Source organism: Tetrao urogallus, assembly GCF_951394365.1.
Source record: "Tetrao urogallus genome assembly, chromosome: 4".
NCBI classification, from domain to species: domain Eukaryota; kingdom Metazoa; phylum Chordata; class Aves; order Galliformes; family Phasianidae; genus Tetrao; species Tetrao urogallus.
The window spans coordinates 65,946,917-65,967,823 of NC_136817.1; the positions used below are offsets into that span (position 1 = coordinate 65,946,917).

Below are 20,907 nucleotides of genomic sequence, written 5' to 3' on the forward strand. Positions count from 1 at the left end.
GATGGAAGGCTTTCTGTGCTCCCAACACAAGAGAAGATGCCTTGCTGGTATGCACAGCTTGGTTTTATAAGGACCTTTTGCCCTAAAGTTGGTCAGAGGTAAGATGATGTAATTCCTTTATTGCCATGTTCAAACATTAACATAAAACTGGGCAATGGTCAGTGATAAATTGCTCTACAACTTAGAGACCTCGATTTACAGTGCAGGGGCAGAGAAAGTCCCATGTTTTATGGCGGGAGCAACGTGGCATCCATAAACAAAAAAAACAAAATAAAAAAAATAATTGCAAGAAGATTAATTGTAAAAGCAACAATCTAATCAGTTTATGGTCTGGATGTGTGCATCTGAAAGGGGAGGAAGTGGGGAGAGATGATGATGTCCCTTGGATACCAGTGGGGTTTCTGGTTTGTGCATGCTGGGTCTTCAGCATGGGCACAAATAGTCATGGCTGTGTGCTGGCAGGATTAGCTCGCTCCCTCCTGCAGATGCTTCATGGTTCTTTGTACATGTGGTTTTTGGTGTAACCCAGATGTAGGGTTACACTGGGTCACAAAACCATCATTGTCCCCTAAGGCAAAACAGGACTCAGATTTAAATTCTAGCAGCCCAGCCTGAAGTTCACGCTCCATCACTATGACCTTGGCTTCAGAAAGAGCTTTCACATGGATGGATGGATTGGTGGCACCAGCGATCGATCAACCAAAGCTGTTACCAGAGGCCAGTACTAAAATCCCTTTCCTCTCATTTCTCTAGAAAAGACATAGAATCATAGAATCATAGAATCACAAGGTTGGAAACAACCTACAAGATCATCTAGTCCAACCATCCCCTCATCACCATTGCCACCACCTGCACTAAGCCATATCATGCAGCACGTCATCCAGACGCCTCTTGAAACACTGCACAGTAACTTGTGAAGGAGCTTATGAGTAAAAGCTCAGCCCTTGGAGCTGCATTTCTCTCAAATCCTGCATCAGAAGCAAGGCCAGCAGCAGCTCTTTGCTGGGCTCAGTTCCTTCCCTCAAGGCTGAGCTTAGTGCTTGGGCTCCAATCCCAACACTGTCCCCATGGCATGTCCCCAGGCATCCCAGGTTGCTGCTTCCAAACACTCATTCTGAGGGTTCGGACACCCCAGGCTCAGCTTCTTATCTCCTCTGTCCCTGTTGACATCTCCCAAAGTTATCAATTTTTTTGCCACTTTTCACCCACGTGCCTTCTCCTCTTCATGAGTCTTTCATTCTGCCTTCTCACTGCATATTTGGCCTTTTTGTGGTGGTATGAGAGTGACACTGCCAGATGCCCAGTTCTCACTTATTTACATGTGCAGGCTGGAGTGAATGTGTGTCTGCTAAGTCAGTGGAGAGGCACCTTGGACCTTCCTCAGGTGACCCCAGCCATGTGCAGTGCAGTGACTGCATCTGAGCTGATGTGTAGTTGAGCCAAAGGAGATAAATACAAGAAAATACATCATGAGGAGTATCCCAGAGCTGCTTATCCCTCTCCAACCTCTTCAAAAGAAGCCTATGTGAACAGGGTGTTCTTAAGCATTTCATATTAGGGAAGATGAATCCAACCTCAGGAGCTTGAAGGAGCATCTGATGTTGTCCTCAGCTCCAAGGAAGCTTGACAGCTCAGCCACTGCAGATGTCCCAGACCCATGCTTTGCCTGGAAGACCCACATCAGCTTGAAACAAAACAGAACCACCAAGACTAAAACTGCGAATGGGACCAGAGCTCGAGAAAGGATCTAGAAAAGCCCACCAGGTTTTGTCCCACAGAATTTTATATGCCTAATCGGGGTGGCTGAGTTACTTAGAAGTACACAACACAAGACCAACAGAACACTTACAGATAAAACAAAGAGGTTTTATTTTTGATCATTGGTAATTTTAAGTAATTTATAATAACAAGTGTTCACTGATTGCATTTCCAGCCTTGACTGCAGTAATCCATAGCCCACTTCTCTCCAAGACTGCAGTTGGGAGCATATTGACATATCTCATATTAAAGGAGGGGACGATACCTAGAGAAGACAGCTTACGTTTGGAGTGGTGTGAATTCTCATACAAGTTGCCCATTCTGCTACCATCAGAGTCCTGAACAGTTACATTCTCTTTTTTTCATATGGTGGAAAATGCCCAGACTATATGAGCTGAATGAATTCCCAGGGGGACTTCTCATTTCATTCCCTGTGGCTTTCTATTTCCCCTACTAAAGAAATGCTAACGTTCTTATAAAAAAAGAAGAAGAAAGAAGAAACCTTTGCTGAATTAAATTTGGCCAGGGTAATTATTACCCAGGCAGGCTTGCTAAGCAAACGCAGTGAGATAAACTTAATCTCAGTAGCAAAGTTCAGAATATTTGTACATCTCTCCACCAGAATATGGGATATTTTAAAACATGAAATCTCTAATTTTCCAGAGACATGGAAAAGCACCTGATCAGCATAAGGCTGAGTCTATTAGCCATGTCATTAAAACTCAGTTCATAGCCTAAATCTTGGGTCTGGTTTGCAGAAAGAGAAAAAGCAAGAATAATTTTCAAATACTGAGGCTATGTCTTGTGGAAAGCCATCAGGTACTTAGTTGTTTAACTTGCTTTGAAAATAATGCATAGGCCCCTAGAAACTTGTCTGAAGAAAAGGACACAATTGTCTCATCTCTCTTTCTTCGTCTGAATCAAAGATAAAGATACACCAAACTTCTCAGCTCCCTCCTAGGCATGGACGTATCCAAATTCTCTGTGTCCCAAGGTGATGCATCACAGAAATGCCAGCTGGGAGGGACCTCCAAAAGGCTCTGTTTTAACCTCTTGCTCAAAGCAAGATCATAACCAAAAGGAACAAACCAAGCACCTCAGCCACTCCTCATGTCTTGCCCTCTAGACCCTCCACCACCTATGTAGTCCTCTTTTGGATCCTCTCTAATAGGTTTTTGTCCTTCTTATGTTGTGGTGCCCAAACCTGTACAAAGTGCTTGAGTGAGGCTGCACCAGGCAAAGCAGAGCAGGACAATCCCTTCTGTCACCAGGCAGTGCTGGGCCTGCTTCACCCCAGAGTGCAGTTAGCTGGTGACTCTTGTACCATCTGCCATAACCATACAGCTGCCCTTGAAGCAGCTGCAGGCTTTTATCACCTTCCTTCAAGCCCTTCCTCGGATTCCCATTCTCAGCTCCCATGAACTGTGAACATTTTCACACGTTGTCTGCCAGGGCACTGGAAAAACACCCTCTTAATGCACTGCTGCTTGGTGACTTGGACGTTATGGTTCATCTCAGGGATCCTGCAGGGAAAATCCTTCTCTGCCTACCCCAGTTTGAGCCATAGTTCTAATTTAAGCTTTTGTTGGTTGAATCACAGCTTCCTGTCATGCAAGCCCAGTTGTGTATCCCAAAACCCACAGCCATTCAAAGGAGTTGGTAACAATTTCATCAGCTATGGTTTCCCATGTGGGTTTCCCTCTATTTCAAGCCATATTATTCCTTGGATCATCTCTATTTCTGCTGTGCTTGCACCTGGGAACTTGGTCTGCTGTTCAGTTTTCACATCTTTGGTTCACTTATTTTTTATTTCAGAAACAAAGGTTTCTTTAAGTTGGCCGCATGGCTGCACTGCTTCAAAAGTTTGGACAGGCCAGGAAAAGATGCTTCTGCTGCAGTTAATTCTCTGTCCTTATATCCACAAAGCTTTCATTGGGTTGCATTACCAAGACAGCACTAAGATTAAATGTGGCACCTTTCCCAGCTTTTTCTCTTTTTAAAGTTGTTTTGATGGTCTAATGGAATCAGGACCAGGCTGGCTGGCTCCAAGCTGTACCTTTCAAGTTGTAGACATGCAAGCACCAGTTCGTATTGTTTTAGATTAGATAAGCCAATATCAGAGCCTCGATAAGACTGCTGAAAGTGATGGCTTGCACAAAGCACCACCGCTTGATAAAATTTCCTATTAATGCTGAAGTAAAGGAAGCCTTGGCCCTTGTCATCAGCCATGCCCTCTTCAGATCTTTGATCCAAAGGAAGCAAAGGCCCAGCGTTTCTTCTTCAAGAGTAAGGCAAAGATTACCATGGATAGCATGAAACCTATCTTAGCTTTGCTTGTCAATGATCACCGGGTGGCATAGCTTAGAGAGGATCTGACTACTGCTGTTGGTACCTATGGGGATGGGGCTGTCCTTCATCAACCACTTAGTTTATAGAGTGTCAAGGGGCTGGGACTGAAAATTATGCTCACTGCTTATGGAGCAGTTTTATGTCAGTGCATGAAAAGAAAACTGAGAGAGAAATAGAGTCATTAGCCATTAGTGTAAATATTTCTCCCAGCCTCTCCAGCAGTAGCAACACAGGAATGTTTAAGTGGGGACATCCCTGGAGGACAGACAGCTCAAATCTAACTCTGTGGCTGACTATGGCAGTAACACGTAGTCTCCCAGGCTGTTAAAACTTACGTCTGTGCCAAGGAGGGTGTCCTCCATATGCTATAGGATTTGTGGACGGGTTCCACAAATGTGGAGTGAGGATGATCTGGAAGAGCCAGTGAGCATTTAAATGAAGGAAAATGCCTTTCATTTCATCCCACCACACATTTGCAGTGCATATGTCTCTGTATGATCTGTGTGCATGAATAGCCCCTAGAACGGATAAGCCAACCTTCATCCAACCAAGAGGAGAATTGCGTGGTGGAGGGCAAAGAGCAGCAGCATCAGAGTGCCTGCAGGTGATCGGGTGAACTCCCATCCTGGAGGTACACCTGGGTTGTCACTTTGAGATGATGCTCACCTCTCCAGCTGGCTCATGCTTTCCTTGATCCTGATTTATCAAGCAAAGCAGCACACTTAAAGACTGCCTACAGTGAATGGCTGCAAATTAGTCAAGGAGAGCTTCTCAAGTCCGTACAGGCAGGAGGAGGAACCTGTGTGCCCTGCCATTTGCACGTGAGTCCTGAGGTATAACTGAGTTCCAATGTTAATTATTCTACGAGTTTATGATTGTGTGTGCACTCCATTGACGCCTCTGTCCTTGAAATGGCTCTGTCAGAGCAGTTTACTTTGTGTCCCACAGCCATGAGATCTAAAGAAGCCTCACAAACTGTGGTGACCTTCACTGGTATCTGCACTTATGTCTTCATGCTGCAGAATGAATGCACAATGGCAAAGGTTTTTCTGTCTTGCTCTGAGCCAAACACAGAACCGCAGTGTATATTTAAAACAAATGTAAAAACAACCCCCCATGACCTCCTCTAGCAAATGGTGCTCTTCAAATGAGGAAAGCAAAGACACAAAAACAATATACAAAGCAGGCTGAGGCATGACACTGCTGTAAGGTTGTGTGTGGTCTGACAGCATCCAAATTTCAGCAGGTTCATGGCTAGGGGGACACTGTGAGAAATAACCATGGTGCTCGCAAGGCCAGGGCTTCAGACAAAGTCCAAAATTCATAGAATCATAGAATCACAGAATCATAGAATCACAGAATGGCCTGGGTTGAAAAGGACCACAGTGATCATCCAGTTTCAACCCCCTGCTATGTGCAGGGTCATGCAACTGCAACTGCATAAGCAAGTTTGATCTCAGATGCATTTCTTCCAGCCTCAGGTCAGGGAGATATGAGACAAAAAAAGTACAATTACAAATGAATCATAGTGCAAGAAGCTTCTCCTTTGTTCATAGAATCTTAGAACCATAGAATCGTAGAATGGCCTGGGTTGAAAAGGACCACAACGATCATCCAGTTCCAACTTCCTGCTATGTGCAGGGTCACCAATCAGCAGACCAGGCTGCCCAGAGCCACATCCAGCCTGGCCTTGAACGCCTCCAGGGATGGGGCATCCACAACCTCTCTGGACAACCTATTCCAGTGAATTGCCACCATGCAGTCGTATTTTGTGCTTCTGACACATTTACTTTATTCAGAGTACTTCCATAACCATAGGTGTCCATACTTCATACATGATGAAATGCACTAAGATTGAGAAACTTTCCCAAAGCCACCTGGGAAAGCTGATAAAGAAAAAGTGCTGTAGCTGTGCACGTACCACAGCACTTATCTTTATCTTCGTACCTCTTCTTGCCTGGAGGGCAGTGATAGAACCAACATCCTATGTGCTGCAGTTTTTGAGAGAAAATTTGGCCAGTGTGTTCAATGCTTTGGCTGAGTTGGACTGGGTTGCACAACCTTCTCTAGGCAAGAGTGTTTTCGATGTCTCCCCATGGAACTGACTGTTGCACAACCCCATCCTCACACTGCCTTCCTGTTCTACTGCTACAGTTGTGTTCTGCACTTTGATCCACAAGACCCAAACCACAACATGGACGTCCTTGAGCCTACTGTAAAACACTTTATGGCAGGGAAGTGCCACGCCAACCCATGGTGAAAGGGTCGACATGCTGGCGGCTCACTCCACTGTAAAACCACCACGGGTATGGGGGGAAAAGTGTATGCTTACACATTTGTATGCTGGAACAGAAGTTGTTACATGGAGAAATCCTATCTCATGTCAGGTGAGATAGTTACAATATGGAGTCATATATTTCAGATGTATAAAAAGGGGAAAAGAACCAAATTCACCTCAACACCCTCCAATATTTGAAGGAAGCATATAAACAGGAGGGGAAACGGCTGTTCATGAGGGTGGATAGTAATAGGACAAGGGGGAATGGTTTTAAACTGAGACAGGGGAGGTTTAGGTTAGACATTAAGAGGAAGTTTTTCACACAGAGGCTGATGACGCACTGGAACAGGTTGCCCAAGGAGGCTGTGGATGCCCCATCCCTGGAGGCTGGATGTGGCTCTGGGCAGCCTGGTCTGCTGGTTGGCAACCTGCACATAGCAGGGGGTTGGAACTGGGTAATCATTGTGGTCCTTTTCAACCCAGGCCATTCTACGATTCTATGGTTCTAAGATTCCACAATTCTATGAACAAAGGAGAAGCTTCTTGCACTATGATTCATTTGTAATTGTACTTTTTTTGTCTCATATGTCCTTGACCTGAGGCTGGAAGAAATGCATCTAAGATCAAACTTGCCTATGCAGTTGCAGACAATCTGCAGGCTTCTCTGTCTTTCCTGCCATTGAACCCAAACCTCAACACACATTAGTGAGAATAGCAGAAATGAATTCTTTTGATTTCTGGCCCAAACCTTGCAGGTTCTACCTGAAAACTCCTTGCTTCCTCTGACAGTTCACTCTTCTGTGTATGAGAGGGGGGTCATACTCTGTACAGGGCAGTAAGCATTGTGCCATTGTGGTTGATTGATTTTTTCTGAATAAATTCAACACTTTCTGGTCCTGGTTGTGAGTTGGGGTATTTCCATGTGTCCTTTTCTGAATCTCACCCTGGGTGTAGGCTCCTGAGACCACTGAGAGGAGAGTGTGCTGAATGGAGGGTGATAAACGCCTGGAACCTTCAGGGAGAAGATGGGGTAAAGATGTAGGACATCCTTACGCTACGGTGAGCCCCTGTATTGGGCACCCAGCTCCATAGTTTGGCCTCCTGCTGCAGGACATCTCCTGTTCTCCTCTTCCTCGGCTGTAAAACAGAGCCCTTTGGAGAGGCGTTCCTTTCTGCTGCCAGAAATCCCGGCTAAGCACACACTGCCTGGGTGCATTGAGAGTGAAGGGCACTGAGCAAGGGTGGGAACAACCAGGACGAGACTGCGTTTGAGCATCTCCTCCGTGTGTGCGAGGCTTTGCTGCCATCCAGTGATGTATCTGTGCTCTGCAGCTCTGCCGGGCCTGGGGGTGCTTTGCAGGAGGTATGGAAAAGGCACCCAAATCCATCCCTCACTGCTGCATTATGCCTTTCTGCTTTCTCCGTGAGAAAATCCAGTTCAGGGGGATGGAAACTGATGCAACGTTAGTAAAAAAGTGACACAGTAGCTTTAGCTGGTGCCTGCAAACAGCTGGTTTCTGTCAGGTCCAAAGAGCAGCTGAGCTGCTATGGCTGAGCTGCTTCATGGCTATCAAGTGCTCGGGACAGAGTGCAACTCCAAAAACACGGAGGCACTTTGGCATGAGCAGGCTGTTTCATTTCCCAGCTCTTGATCTATTGCTGCAGCTGATTATTAATCTCATTATTAATTAATCTCATGCTGCTAATTCACACATGGAAAGAGAATGCATGGAGGTATAAAAATCTTGTGGTGGTAGAGTAGGTGAGGACCCAGCAGGGTGACTGCAGGGCTGTAGCATCTTGTCAAGATGATCAGATGCATATTGATAGAATTAAATTGCATTGTATTGCTAATAAAAGCTATCAAGTTGTGTGGGTTTCTTCCTCCTGCTCACAATGTGCTCAGCCTCTGCGTGAAGCCCAAATTCATCACGCTGCTCTGAGAGAAGGGAGACATCAGTAGACATCAGTGGAGGAGGCAGACGATGTCAGTACAGCTCTGTTTTTCCTTTACTGGTCTCATTTCACTGTCCTGCTTGGAGATGTTGTTTTCTGTCAGCTGCTGAAGGAGCACAATGAGAGCAGAAAAGCTGGTAAACAAGGGATTAATAACTAACCTGAAGGTGGGTGGAAGGCTCGTTTACCTTCCAAAAATACACAGAGAATTAAAGACACACGGACCAAAAACCACCTGCTTACAGCCTGCTGCACTGCAGGATTTGCCCTGTGCGCTGGGGCCGGCTGAGGCGAGCGGCCACATCCCCAGGGCGGGTCCTGGGGTGACTCCGGGGCTTTGGGTGACCCTGGGGATGGTCCTGGGGAGGTTTCACCACTGATGGAAGCCTGAGCTCCCCTGAAGAGCAACGCCATGCCCCGCCAACGGCTTATTCCAGCCTGCTGCGAATGGACCTTTTTATTTCGGATGTAAGGGAAAAGGGCTTTACAAACAGGGCGGCAAAGCACCGCAACGGGCCGCCCGAGGGCTGCGCAGGGCGCCCCGACCCGCCTCCACGGCTCGGGGCGGAGCCAGCAAAGGGCTGCGAGCCTCGGGAACGGCCCGGGAACGGCCCCAGGCGCGGCGCCGAGGTGAGGCGGGCCGCGGGGCAGAGCGGGGCGAAGCGGGCCGGGGGGAGGGGAAGCGGGATGGGTAAAACGCTGCGGTGTTGTTGGAAGGAGGGGTGGTGGGGAAGGATGGAAGAAGGAAAGAAGTATTTTGGCCAAGGGAGGCCGGCAGGCTTCGCCCCTCCCCCGCAAAAAAAAAAAAAAAAAAAAAACCAAAACAAAAAAAAACCCTGGAGGTTTGCTGCGCTCCCTTTGAGTTAAATGCTGCCCTTACTTCAAGTGTTCAACTCCCTCGAAAAAAACAGGCTGCTCTAGAAGCATAATCTCCCTTATCCCCTTTCCTTTCCCCCATTCCTTTTCCCCTTGACTTTTTTCCCGTTTTCCCCCCTAACTTTTTTCCCCTTTTCTCCTCCCCCTTCACCCCCTTTTCCCTCCTTTTTCCCACGTTTCTACCCCTTCCCTCCCTTCTCTTTATCCCTTTCCCCCCTTTTCTTTACCTCCTTTTCCTCCCTTCCCCCCTTTTTCTTTACCTCTTTCTCCTCCTTTCCTTCACTTCCCTTCCCCTCTTTTTCTCCCCCTTTCCCCCCCCCTTCCTTCTTTTTTTTCCCTCCCTTTTCCCCCCTCTTCCCTTCCCCTTTTCCTTCTCTCTCTTTACTGTCTCCTTTCCCATTTCTTTTTTTTTTAAAAAAAAAATTGTTAAGTAATTTTATCTTAAAGCTCCAGCTTTTGCACCCAGCCCTCAGGAAACACCAGGTGCCCACACAGTGACTGAGTAGAGGAAACATGTCCAGGACACCGTTAGAAGGGCACAGGCAAAGCAAACCCACACAACACCATCCTCCAGCCCCATGTGTCTACATAGGAAATATTTTAGGGTCAGTTTGAATGCTCCCAGCAGAGCAGATTACCCGTGACTTTGGCAGTGACCGCAGCGCCCACCCAGCACCGATGGAGTACATCAGCACACGGGGAGGCACGGGGGCCGTGGACTTCGAGGGAGCCCTCTTCTCTGGCTATGCACCTGATGGTGGGCTCTTCATGCCCAGCTGCATCCCCTCGCTGGACAGGCCCACACTGCAACAATGGAGCCACCTCTCCTACCCCGAGTTGGTGAAGGAGATATGTTTCCTCTTTGTCAAGCCTGAATTGATTCCACGTGGCACACTTAGCGGTGAGTCTCAAGTGGCAGCTGCTTGCAGAGATGCCTGTGAGGATTTTGGGGTGTTTGGGTGCTGCCTTAGCTTAAGCATCTTCACAGTGCCCAGAAGATGGAGCCCGCTGCACTATTGCCTGACCTTTTCTCTGCCCCTTTCTCCTCTGTCACCTTGCTGGGGCTTGTTACCTTTTGGAAAATGTGTACCCTGCATGCACATGGGGACTGTGATGATTGCAATAGCAATTGCTAGTGCTGTGGCCCTGCTGACTGCTGGGGGAGTGCAGTTCTAGCACCAGACCTTACCTTTCTGCCAATGGCTTTCAGCTACTCCATGCTCTCTGTGATTCCATTTGTAATGTTTTTAAACCATCCTTTCCACCAGAGGGCAGCTACAACCTCTGTCTCAACAGTGTGCTAATGATAAAAGTTTCCTTTATTTTGTGATTTAACAGTTTGCTTTGGTTGTGTCAGGTTTCCTCTAGAGTTCTTCACTGCGGAGCTATTGAAGGCAATGGAGCTTGGCTGGCTTCCTCCTAATAGCTAAAAACAACTTCTTGGATATGTCACCTCTCCAGCTCGGAGAGTCTTTGCCTTTGTTTCCCAGGAGCACACAGAGCACAGATGCAGGCAACCACAGATAAGTTGTCCTGTACCTATTCTGACAGCACTTTCAATTGTTTTTCCACTAGATCTGATTGACAGGGCTTTCAGCAAGTTCAGACACAAGGATGTTGTTCATCTGTCCAGGCTGAAGGATGGGCTGAATGTTTTGGAGCTCTGGCATGGGGTTACTTACGCGTTCAAGGATCTGTCATTGTCCTGCACTGGGCAGTTTTTACAGTATTTCTTGGAGAAAAAGCAGAAGCACATCAATGTTCTGGTTGGTGAGTATTTCTCTTTGGAGGGGGGAAAGCTTCTGGGAAGGTTTTTACCTTGAGAGCCATCATCCTACAGCCCACCATATAAGTGCCCCAGAATAGTGGTGTTGCCTCATGGGTGACTGATGAGGGATCCTGTCAATGCCAAGGAGGCTCCTCTAACCAAAAGTATCTCATGGAGCACCTCCGCATCTTTTTCTTGAAGTCTGGTGATGCAATTTTGATTGGTGTGTCAACGTTTGCATTTCTTGTTTCTTCATTGCTTTGAAACAGGGACTTCAGGGGACACAGGGAGCTCAGCAATTGAGAGTGTGAGAGGGCAGAAGAATGTGGACATCTTTGTTCTGCTACCCAAAGGGTTGTGCACCCAGATACAGGAACTTCAGATGACCACCGTCATTGAAGACAATGTCCACGTCTTTGTTGGTTGGCATTATTGTAGAATTGTCCATGTTGTGGCCCTGCTGTGTTGAAATTGTGACCCTAAATATCTCCAGGGGCTGCTGGTTTTGCTGCTGCAGCCAGCTGGGTCATTTCCATCTCAGTGACTATGCCCTGCTGTCTAGCTAAGGAGAGGCTCTTAGCCCGTGTTCCCACTTTGATGACCGAGTGGTTCAAGACTTTCTCTTCTGGTCTCCATTCACCTGCACTGAATTGAACACCATTTATTGAAACTAAAGGATGAAGGGGTGACCCCACTTCTTTTTCCCCCAATTTTATGGTTTAAGTAACCCCAACTCAAACAGCCCCTGAGACAGACAGACAGACAGCTCAGGACAATCCTGGCTGCAGCAAACCCCAGGACTTCAGTCTGGCCCTGTTTCTGAGCAGAAATGCTTTGTGCCCCATGGCATTGATTTGGCACTGATTTTGGCACATCTACTCTTTCCTTTTTCTTTCTGACAGTTCAAGGGAACAGCGATGAAATCGATGAGCCTATCAAGGAACTGTTTGCTGATGTCGATTTTGCCAGAAGGAACAACCTGATGAGCTTGAATTCGGTCAATTGGTCGAGGATTATGGTGCAGATTGCTCACTACTTCTACGCTTACTTTCGGTGCACCCCGACCCTGGATAGCACCACACTGCCAGTGGTGGAAATTGTTGTGCCAACAGGAGGAGGGGGAAATGTCACAGGTGAAGGGAGGAGAGATGGGTTAGGGAAGAGAAAGAGTGCTCTGTGACCTGAAAATGTTTTGCAAATGCTGGGCATTGCTATTTATTAAAACACCCACTCTCTGGTAGGATTTCTTCAGAACCACTTGTATTTTATTACTCATGTCTGGTTATTACTCACTGAAGCGTCTCTGATGATTTGCAAGGTGCAGAAAATCTGAAACAACCCTTTAATGATGACTGTAGCTATCTTGAGGGTGGACGCATTGGAGAAGGACAGAACATGTTTGGTCCAGAAAAGAGGGAAAATACTGTGGGTCTGATTTCCCAAGTAAGACTTCAATAGAGGTGTGAAGTTCTCCCTTGTCTTACCTGATTTAGATAGCGTGCTGTCAAGAGGGCCACTCCTGACTGCCTAATCTGGCCCTTTCAGTGTGAATCCTTGACTGCCTCCATCCTGAATTAGGCACAGCAGTAGTATGAAAAGGATTTAATGCACTCAGCTGCTTTCACTGTATTTCCAGGCTGCCCATCTGAGGCATTATTAATAATCTCCAAGAACCTCCAAACTTCTTCTCTTTTGCTGGAGTGGCACCTGTCTGACCTCTCAATCTCCTGCCTATCCATCTTCAGATCTGGAGATGTTCAGTGGGCTGGTTTGCCAGGAGGTGCATTTTGTCCTAGGATTTTGTAATACGGGGCTCTACCAAGGCATTTAAGATAGATATCTGGAGGTTTATTAGGGGTTGTCGTTTGTGCTCACTTCTGAACTTGGATGCTCAGTCAGCTTACAAAACAAATTCTCTGTTAAATCTGTTTTTAATGTTTCTTTCTCAAGTATGCATGTGTTTTTTCACTTTTGTTTCTAGCTGGCTGTATTGCCCAGAAGATGGGTCTTCCAATTCAGCTGGTTGCTGCAGTTAACAGCAACGACATCATTCACAGGACTGTTAAAGATGGAGATTTCTCACTCTCAGGTCGTGTGAAGGCTACATTAGCATCAGCCATGGATATTCAGGTAGATAATGAATTGGAACAAATGGAAGATAATGAACGTGCATATTTTCAGATTTTTTTTTCCTTGTACTTTGCTATACCTGGTTTATAAGACTGTAATTTTGCCACTGGCAGTGCCTCTTAGTGATGCACTGGGAGGTGTGAGTCATCCTGAGCATTTATGCTGCAGACTGCTGAGCTGAGATAGATCAAACATCACCTTCTCCCATACTTTTCAAGGCTGGACTTGGTAATCTCTGTTGCTAAATGGTGGATTTCTGGAGATTTGCTATGTGCGAGCTTGGAAGGAAAGGGCGATTTTCTCAACACCTCTGTGACACTCAGAAAAGTATAAATCCTGTCACGTCCCAGGGTTTCTGTTGGTGCTTCTGGAAGGCTGCAGCAAGAGCAAGAGAAGGAAAGAAGCTGGAGTAGCCCTGAAGAAATGCCTCATCTATGACCGTCTGCAGTTTGTGCAGAGCAAAACAAGTCCCAGCAGGCAAAGGCATCAGAAATGAAAAGTCATGGGGGGACAGAAAGCAAGTGCCTGGAGACAAATACCAGGAAATAATAACAGCAAATACTCTTTCATACCTACCCTGTGATCCTTAGGGATTGGATCTGCTTCCAAACAAGTGACCTAGGTTTGAAATACTTGGTGTTGTATCACCATGGCCTTAAGCTACTAGAATTTTCCAAGAGCCGTTCAAACACAGTGGGAGAACTTGGGAGCATGGAGGAGTACGGTGTTTTGCGGAGAATAAGTTGTTTGCTCCCATCACTGGGCTGCTGTGGCCTGCAGTTTGAAGTTCCTCCCATAACATGAATATGTGGGGCTCACTCTCCCTTTTGGTTGCCTTTTCTGCAGTCTCCAGCTAGTGACTAACTGGAAAGATGAAGGTGAAGCAGAGCTTATAGTGTGGATGACCCTTTTAAGGAGAACTTCCAGAAGAATCACAGCGCGCGCTGTGACTTTCAGCATCAGAAGCCAGCCAGGGGATTTATTTTCTGGGCCTGAATTCAGGCAGCAAGACTTAGCTCATGTCCACAAGCCAAAACTTTCCTTGGGAACAGTTTTCAGTGTGACCCATCCTCCTGACTGAGCCCAGGTGTCCTTCTGGACAGCTCTAGCACATGGGACAAAAACAGACCATAGAGATGAATAATGTGAAGATCTAGGCTCCCACTGGGGGCCCAGCCCAGACTGACTGGATCTGGATAGCAGAGGAAGGCATAAGCTGAAACAGATGGAGGTGGAACGAAAACTTCTGGGAGTGGGAAAAGCAGAAAGGGAAGCAGAAGAGGCATCAGGAGGATGGGCTGGAGGCACCTCTGGTAGCAGGTCATCAAAGTCCAAGCGTGCTAACAAGTAGTTTCTCAGGACACCTGGGTCAGGACAGCCTAAACCAGGGGACAGCCTAAAGCAAAGGGCAGGCAACACCCATACTACAATGAAATTACAGGCTGAAGGCAGTGGAAGATGATGGTGGGAAGATGTAGAACAGGAATGGAGCTGTAAGCCACCCAGATAAGGACATCAAAGGCTGAGTAAGTCCCGATGACTTGCCAGGGGAGGACAGGAGGGGAGGAACAAGAGGTCATAGGCACTGTCAGGTATATAGAACTCATTCAAAGCCAGCACTTACCTGCAGCAGAGCAGGAATCCTAGAGATGTGGTGAGGACTTTGTATTGGGTGTTCCTTGTCCTCTCTGTTTCTACAATGTACCTTGGTCAAACCACCTGGCTGGACGTTGCTCAGTGCTTCTGAGCACATGGGAATGAGAGAGCAAGCAGTGAGACCCATTTGGGACCCTTTTGTCTGGTATTGCACTGAGTTTTGCTGCGGTGTCGTAACACCGATTGCTACATAGCCATACAGTCCAGTCAGGCCCTATATGTTCCTTATATGTTTACAAAGATTATTGGTCAGCCCTGCAGGGAGCTGAGTGTCTCATTAAGTAACATGAGAGCTGTGTGATTCATAGCAGCATCTGCAGCACTCAGTAAAACCGCTGTATATTTCTGGTTCTTAAATACATAGCGTGTTATTAGCCTGGTTTCCTCAAGGTGATTATACAGATGTGGTCTCGCTGTCAATTTATCAGTTGTCCCCTCATTAAGTTGTTTTAATCTGATGGTCACTGCCAGACTGCTCAGACGGGTCAGGAGTCTGAAGGACATTGAGTTCCCAAAGAGCGCTTGGGGATGTAGGTGTGCAGGGAGAAGGCACAAAACCTACCAGCAAGAAGAAGGTGCAACAGGGCCTCACCCCAAATTAGACATCTGAGAATCCATACAGCTGCTCTCACCCTGAGACAGATGCTCCCATTTCTGCTGCTCACGTGTTCCCTTGTCATCCCAGGAGCCGTACAATGTGGAGAGGATCCTCTGGCTGCTCTCAGGTTCTGACAGCCACCTGACAAAAACGCTGATGGAACAATTCACTGTGTCCAAAAGCCTGAAGCTGCCGGAGGGTTTGCACAGAAAGGTCAGTCCTTCATGCCTGTTCCTCTGTGTGGAAGGAGATTTACTGTTTCCAGTTGGTTTTGACTGGAACAGGTTGCCCAAGGAGGCTGTGGATACCCCATCCCTGGAGGCATCCAAGGCCAGGCTGGATGTGGCTCTGGGCAGCCTGGTCTGCTGGTTGGTGACCCTGCACACAGCAGGGGGTTGGAACTGGATGATCGTTGTGGTCCTTTTCAACCCAGGCCATTCTGTGATTCTGTTACTCATTTTCACAATTAAAAAAATCACATTTTGGAGACTTTCCAAACTAAAATCTAAGAGGAGCTTTATGTCAGTGCAGGTGCATGGAGATGTTTAAAAAAAAAAAAAAAAAAAAAAAAAAAAAAACCTTTAGATAAAAGCACTTATAGTTTTTTTAGGTAGGATATGAAATCGCCCCTTCTTGGCCACTCAGTGCCTGCATTAGCTGTGCAGTGAGTCAGGCCGGGGTGGACTGAGCAGTGGATTCTGGCACAAACTGAGTGTGGTGTTGGGGAATGGGTGTGGGGTCCACTACTGCCATTCAGCCTTGATATGGTGAATGGGACCAGGAGTACAAAGCAGAGTGAAATGCAAGAGAAAAGTGGAGGTTTGAACTGTGAAACTCTTTGGGTGAGATGCAGAGATCTACCTCATCACACCCAATGTGTGCTGTCCCAAACGAACATCATTTCTGCAGCACCTAGGCCTGCTTGCGTGTCAGAAATATAAGAAGAAATCCTCACATTACTAAAATACAGATGCAATATATCGACAAGATAATGTAAAAATGCATTATTACAAAACTGGGGGAAGGATACATTTCCAGCAGCACCTTCCTCCAGCTGCAGCAGACATCCCTTGTCTTGATTATGTGGGGAAACCACCATCCAGTTGCTACTTCCAGCCTTCCTGTTTCTGTTTTGCTGGGTGATGATGCCCAATGCAAACCTCTGTTTCTCTTGCTGCAGGTCTCGGAGACTCTGCGCTCATGCTCAGCATCTGATGAGGACATCGTGCAAGCCATGCAGCGCTGCTGGGAGGAGAACCACTACCTGCTGTGCCCACACTCGGCCGTGGCTGCTCACTACCACTACTCGCATCTGGACAGCTGTGCCAGCAGGTAAGGACCTGCATGGGGACAGGTGTGCTGGTCAGCTGTGTTAAAGGACCAGAGCATCACTTTCCAGCTTGCTTCTCTGCCTACCGCTCGGGGCTGACATCAAAAGATTTCTTGCTTTTCTTTTCAGCACACCCCGCTGTTGCTTAGCTCCAGCCTCAGCTGCCAAATTTCAGGATGCTGTGCTGCGAGCTGGCCTGGTTCCCGAAACCCCTCCTGAAATCACTGCCCTAACAGCGATGGAGACCCGGTCCACTGTCCTACAGCGAGGCGAGGATTGGGCACGAGTGATCCGGGACCGCGTCACAGCTGTGGAGCAATGGTGGGGGAAACGGGGTGCTGCTCTGACCTCCCCGGGACTACAGGGTGTCAGTGGACAGGCCTGAGCTTTAGGGATGTGGCTGGATGATACCCCAGGGCTCATTTTCCTTTACCCGAGAGCTCTCTGTTACATTGAGATAGAAACCTACGCTTCCTGTGCAATTAATTATTAGTTGGAACATATTTTAACTCTGAATTATTAGACTCTTTAATAATTTTTTCACAAAAGAACTCTGCAATCGTATTCTCTTTTTTTCCTATAAAGTTATGAATGCTGATTGAAATGCTGAAGGAACATCTTTGTCTCATCATTGTTAGCCGTCACAAAAAGCTCCCTTAAAATTATCCGCAGTCACCACCTACCTTCATTCAGTGATTCTGTCCCTGAGCATCTTGTACCAGACCTACCAGAAGGAGTAATGCTGGGTGTCACTGTCAAGCCATTGTGGTTAGGTATTAAGAGGAAATTCTTTGCTCAGAGGTTGCTGAGGCATGGGAACACTGCCCTGAGGGTTTGTGGGTGCCCCATTCGTGGAGGTGCTCAAGGCCAGGTTGAATGGGGCCGTGGGCAGCCTGAGCTGGTGGGTGGCAGCCAGCCTGTGGCAGGGGTTGGGACTGTATGGGCTTTAAGGTCCCTCCCAAGCCAAACCATTCCATGATTCTGTTGCATTGATTCCTGTGTTTTGTTTTATTTTGTCAGCATGGATGGCAGTTAGCAGTTGAAGATATATCTTAGAGCAGCCTCAGAATGGGGCCGGGTGAGGAGAAGGGATTCCCAGACCTCCCTGAGGTCTATGGTGCCTGCTCAGTTCTGGGGGGTGTGCAGATGGGGATTGAGATGCCTGTGGTGCATGTGCAGGCAAGGATGGAGCTGCAGGGCTGGGCAAAAGCATTCTGGGAAGCAGAATTGCCATTGCAAGGACTCGTGACATCCCATCTTTGGGTACCAAGATAGGGACTGGGCACTTTTGGGACCTGGGAGCTGTATCCCGTAAAGTTGTGCTGTGCTGGATTACAAGGGGCTTGTTTGCACTTTGGAGAGGAGGTTCAGGAGCTGCTCATGGAGCTTTTCCACTTCCCAGAGCTCATGTGAAGATTTGAACGCTCGTTGCAAACATGAAGGACAGAAATGGGTGGTTGTTTTTGTTTTTTTTTTTTTCTTTTGTGAAGTGGATGAGAAAAACCAGCATATGGGATCAGGGATCTGAGCTGGAATCGACCTCACAGCAGTGCACACCTTTCAAAGCAACATGCTGCCCTTGGGTTAAGTCGTGTTTAATAGCCCAGAATGTTCAAAGCAGTAAATGCCTCTGTTCCATAACTGCTGGAAATGAACCCAGGGCTGGAGTGAATCTGCTTTTAGGAATCATCCCAGCTACCAAAATTTGCTCAGTGTTAGTATTAAATAGTGGCTGTGTCCCCTGGCTGTGGTTATTATAGGGGTGCCAGCCACCGGACCTACATTGTAGTGCTGTATCTTGCAGCTTTTGGTCCAGTCTTGCTGCAGGCTCTTCCAGGGCAATTTCCACTGAAAGAAATAGGAAATGGGAAATTCCCCTTATCTTCAGACTGAAACTTCAGGACTTTCAATACCACGTTCCCATCATGTACATATAAATACATAAATACCTCATGTGGGAGCTGCCTCCACAAGCCGTGCATCTGGCAGGATTCTTTTGTGCCTAAAAAGGGAAAGAAAAAAATGGGAATAATTACACCAGGGGGGAAAAATTCCCTTTTGCCATAAAAAAAATAAAAATAAAAAAAATTCCCCATTACATCAAAGGAAGGATAAAAAATGGGAGGGTAGTCTGAAGGTTTAGTGGCATTTAGCGGGGTAAAAGAAAATGCTGTGAAGTAAATCAGCCCAGGATTGGGGATTTGCAGAGTATGCAGGGAGAGCAGGGAGCATTGCCCGGGCTGCAAGCTGCCGTGCCCAGCACCCAGGCAGCCTTTCTCATCTCTTCACCACCCCCTGCTTGCTTCCCATCCAAAGTCAGTGGGAGAGAAGGAGTACGTGCCACCAGTGAGGCCGCCTCCATCCCCAAAATGAAGTGTTTAAAAATGATGCAAAAATGCAGCTGAAGGCCTTGTATTGGAGTAACAATGCTGCCTTTCGCTTGGCAATTACTTGCTCCTAGTGCTGACTTTTTCATAGAATCACAGAATGGCCTGGGCTGAAAAGGACCACAATAATCACCCAGTTCCAACCCCCTGCTGTGTACAGGGTCGCCAACCAGCAGACCAGGCTGCCCAGACCCACATCCAGCCTGGCCTTGGATGCCTCCAGGAATGGGACATCCACAGCCTCCTTGACAACCCGTTCCAGTGCTTCACCACCCTCTTTGTGATGGCTTTTTTCTTTTAATTAATGATGGAGGTGATGGTGAGATCTACCCCCTCCTGAGATCTGACCCCCGCCATCAGCAGGTCCTTTCATTTTGCAGCATGTTATATGGGTTGAACTCCACCACCTCTAATAGCCGCCTCCCCAAACTTTGTGGTTCTCAGACAGGGCCAACTGCCCTGCTGTAATTTAGCTCTTAATCATAACTGAAGCCACCCTGTGAGGGGGGAGAGGCCTGAAATTGCAGGCAACTCCACATCCAAGAAGAAGGTTGCAAATCCGGCTGGCCAGGAGCAGCAGGATGCATGAGTGAGGGGTTCCACCGAGCTTTGTTTGCAAGAAGAAAGGAAACAATTAATAGTGAATAGGTCCCCTTGCTCCTATATCGCCCCTGAAGCATCCTGCTGGGGATGGTGTCCTGTGCAGGAGGTAGAAGAGGGTTAAATTCCTAAATATCCTATAAAGTGGACAAATCTAAGGCACTATGAAACCTCTTTTGGTGCTCTCCAGGCAGGAAAAGCCTGTTTGGTTTGTGTGGAGCCAGGAGTTGGACTCAGTGATCCTTACGGTTCCTTCCAACTTGGGATACTGTGTGATTCCTTGTTTTCTGGCAGATGGAGGGGAAGGCATAGATGCTGTAGGATTGCTGTGACCTGCAGAGGGCAATGCACTGCCACACAACCCAGCCCTGCTGTGCGGACAGGCCTGGGGACATCTCCCAGCAGGTCCCATGAGACCCCAGGGACCCAATTCATCCCCAGAATGGGTGCTCAGAGCTTCCACACAGGCTGAGTGGAGAGGAACAAATTTGATGGGAAGATGGAAGATGTGAGGAGGAAAGTCATGTGGAAAGGTGGATGCTGGTGGTACCTCTCTATCTGACACCTTAACAGGTGGCTGAGGGCTCTGGCAGATCAACACACTTCTTAGTTAAACAAACATTATTTCTGTGCCTTCCAGAGCTGTGCACAAATCCAGGCCATATCGTGAAATAATTCATTTCAACATCAGCTGCTTACCCTTTTCTCCAGCAAAAATTCCAGTTTCCTTCCTCTAAGTAGGTCCATGCATCCCAGGAAACAGGTGATGCCCACAGTCTCCAGTCATCCTCTGCGGGAACCATGTATCTCACCAGGCATGTTCCCTAGAGATTGGGACACTTCACAGGAAGGGACAATATGGCTGGGGCTCCTTACCCCATGTATTTAATGGGAAGAAGTACCTTGGGATGGAGATACAGTGTGTTGGGATGGAGATACAGTGTGTTGGGATGGAGCTGTAGTGTGTTGGGATGGAGATACAGTGTGTTGGGATGGAGATACAGTGTGTTGGGATGGAGCTATAGTGTGTTGGGATGGAGATACAACATGTTGGGATGGAGATACAGTGTGTTGGGATGGAGATACAATGTGTTGGGATGGAGATACAGTGTGTTGGGATGGAGCTGTAGTGTGTTGGGACGGAGATACAATGTGTTGGGGTGTAGCTGTAGTGTATTGGGACGGAGATACAACGTGTTGTGATGAAGACAATGTGTTTAG

At 47.4% G+C, this 20,907-nt stretch overlaps 1 protein-coding gene across 1 annotated transcript; it reads left to right on the plus strand.

Annotated features, from left to right (window-relative positions):
• Positions 1-9,028: 9,028 nt before the first annotated feature.
• Positions 9,029-17,084, plus strand: THNSL2 (threonine synthase like 2; the record flags this gene model as incomplete). The annotated part of the gene is made up of 9 exons (XM_079535104.1): positions 9,029-9,183; positions 9,880-10,154; positions 10,793-10,987; positions 11,255-11,407; positions 11,888-12,118; positions 12,967-13,115; positions 15,457-15,582; positions 16,550-16,701; positions 16,829-17,084. 9 exons carry the CDS (start codon positions 9,029-9,031, stop codon positions 17,082-17,084), a joined length of 1,692 nt encoding a protein of 563 aa, XP_079391230.1.
• Positions 17,085-20,907: the final 3,823 nt, after the last annotated feature.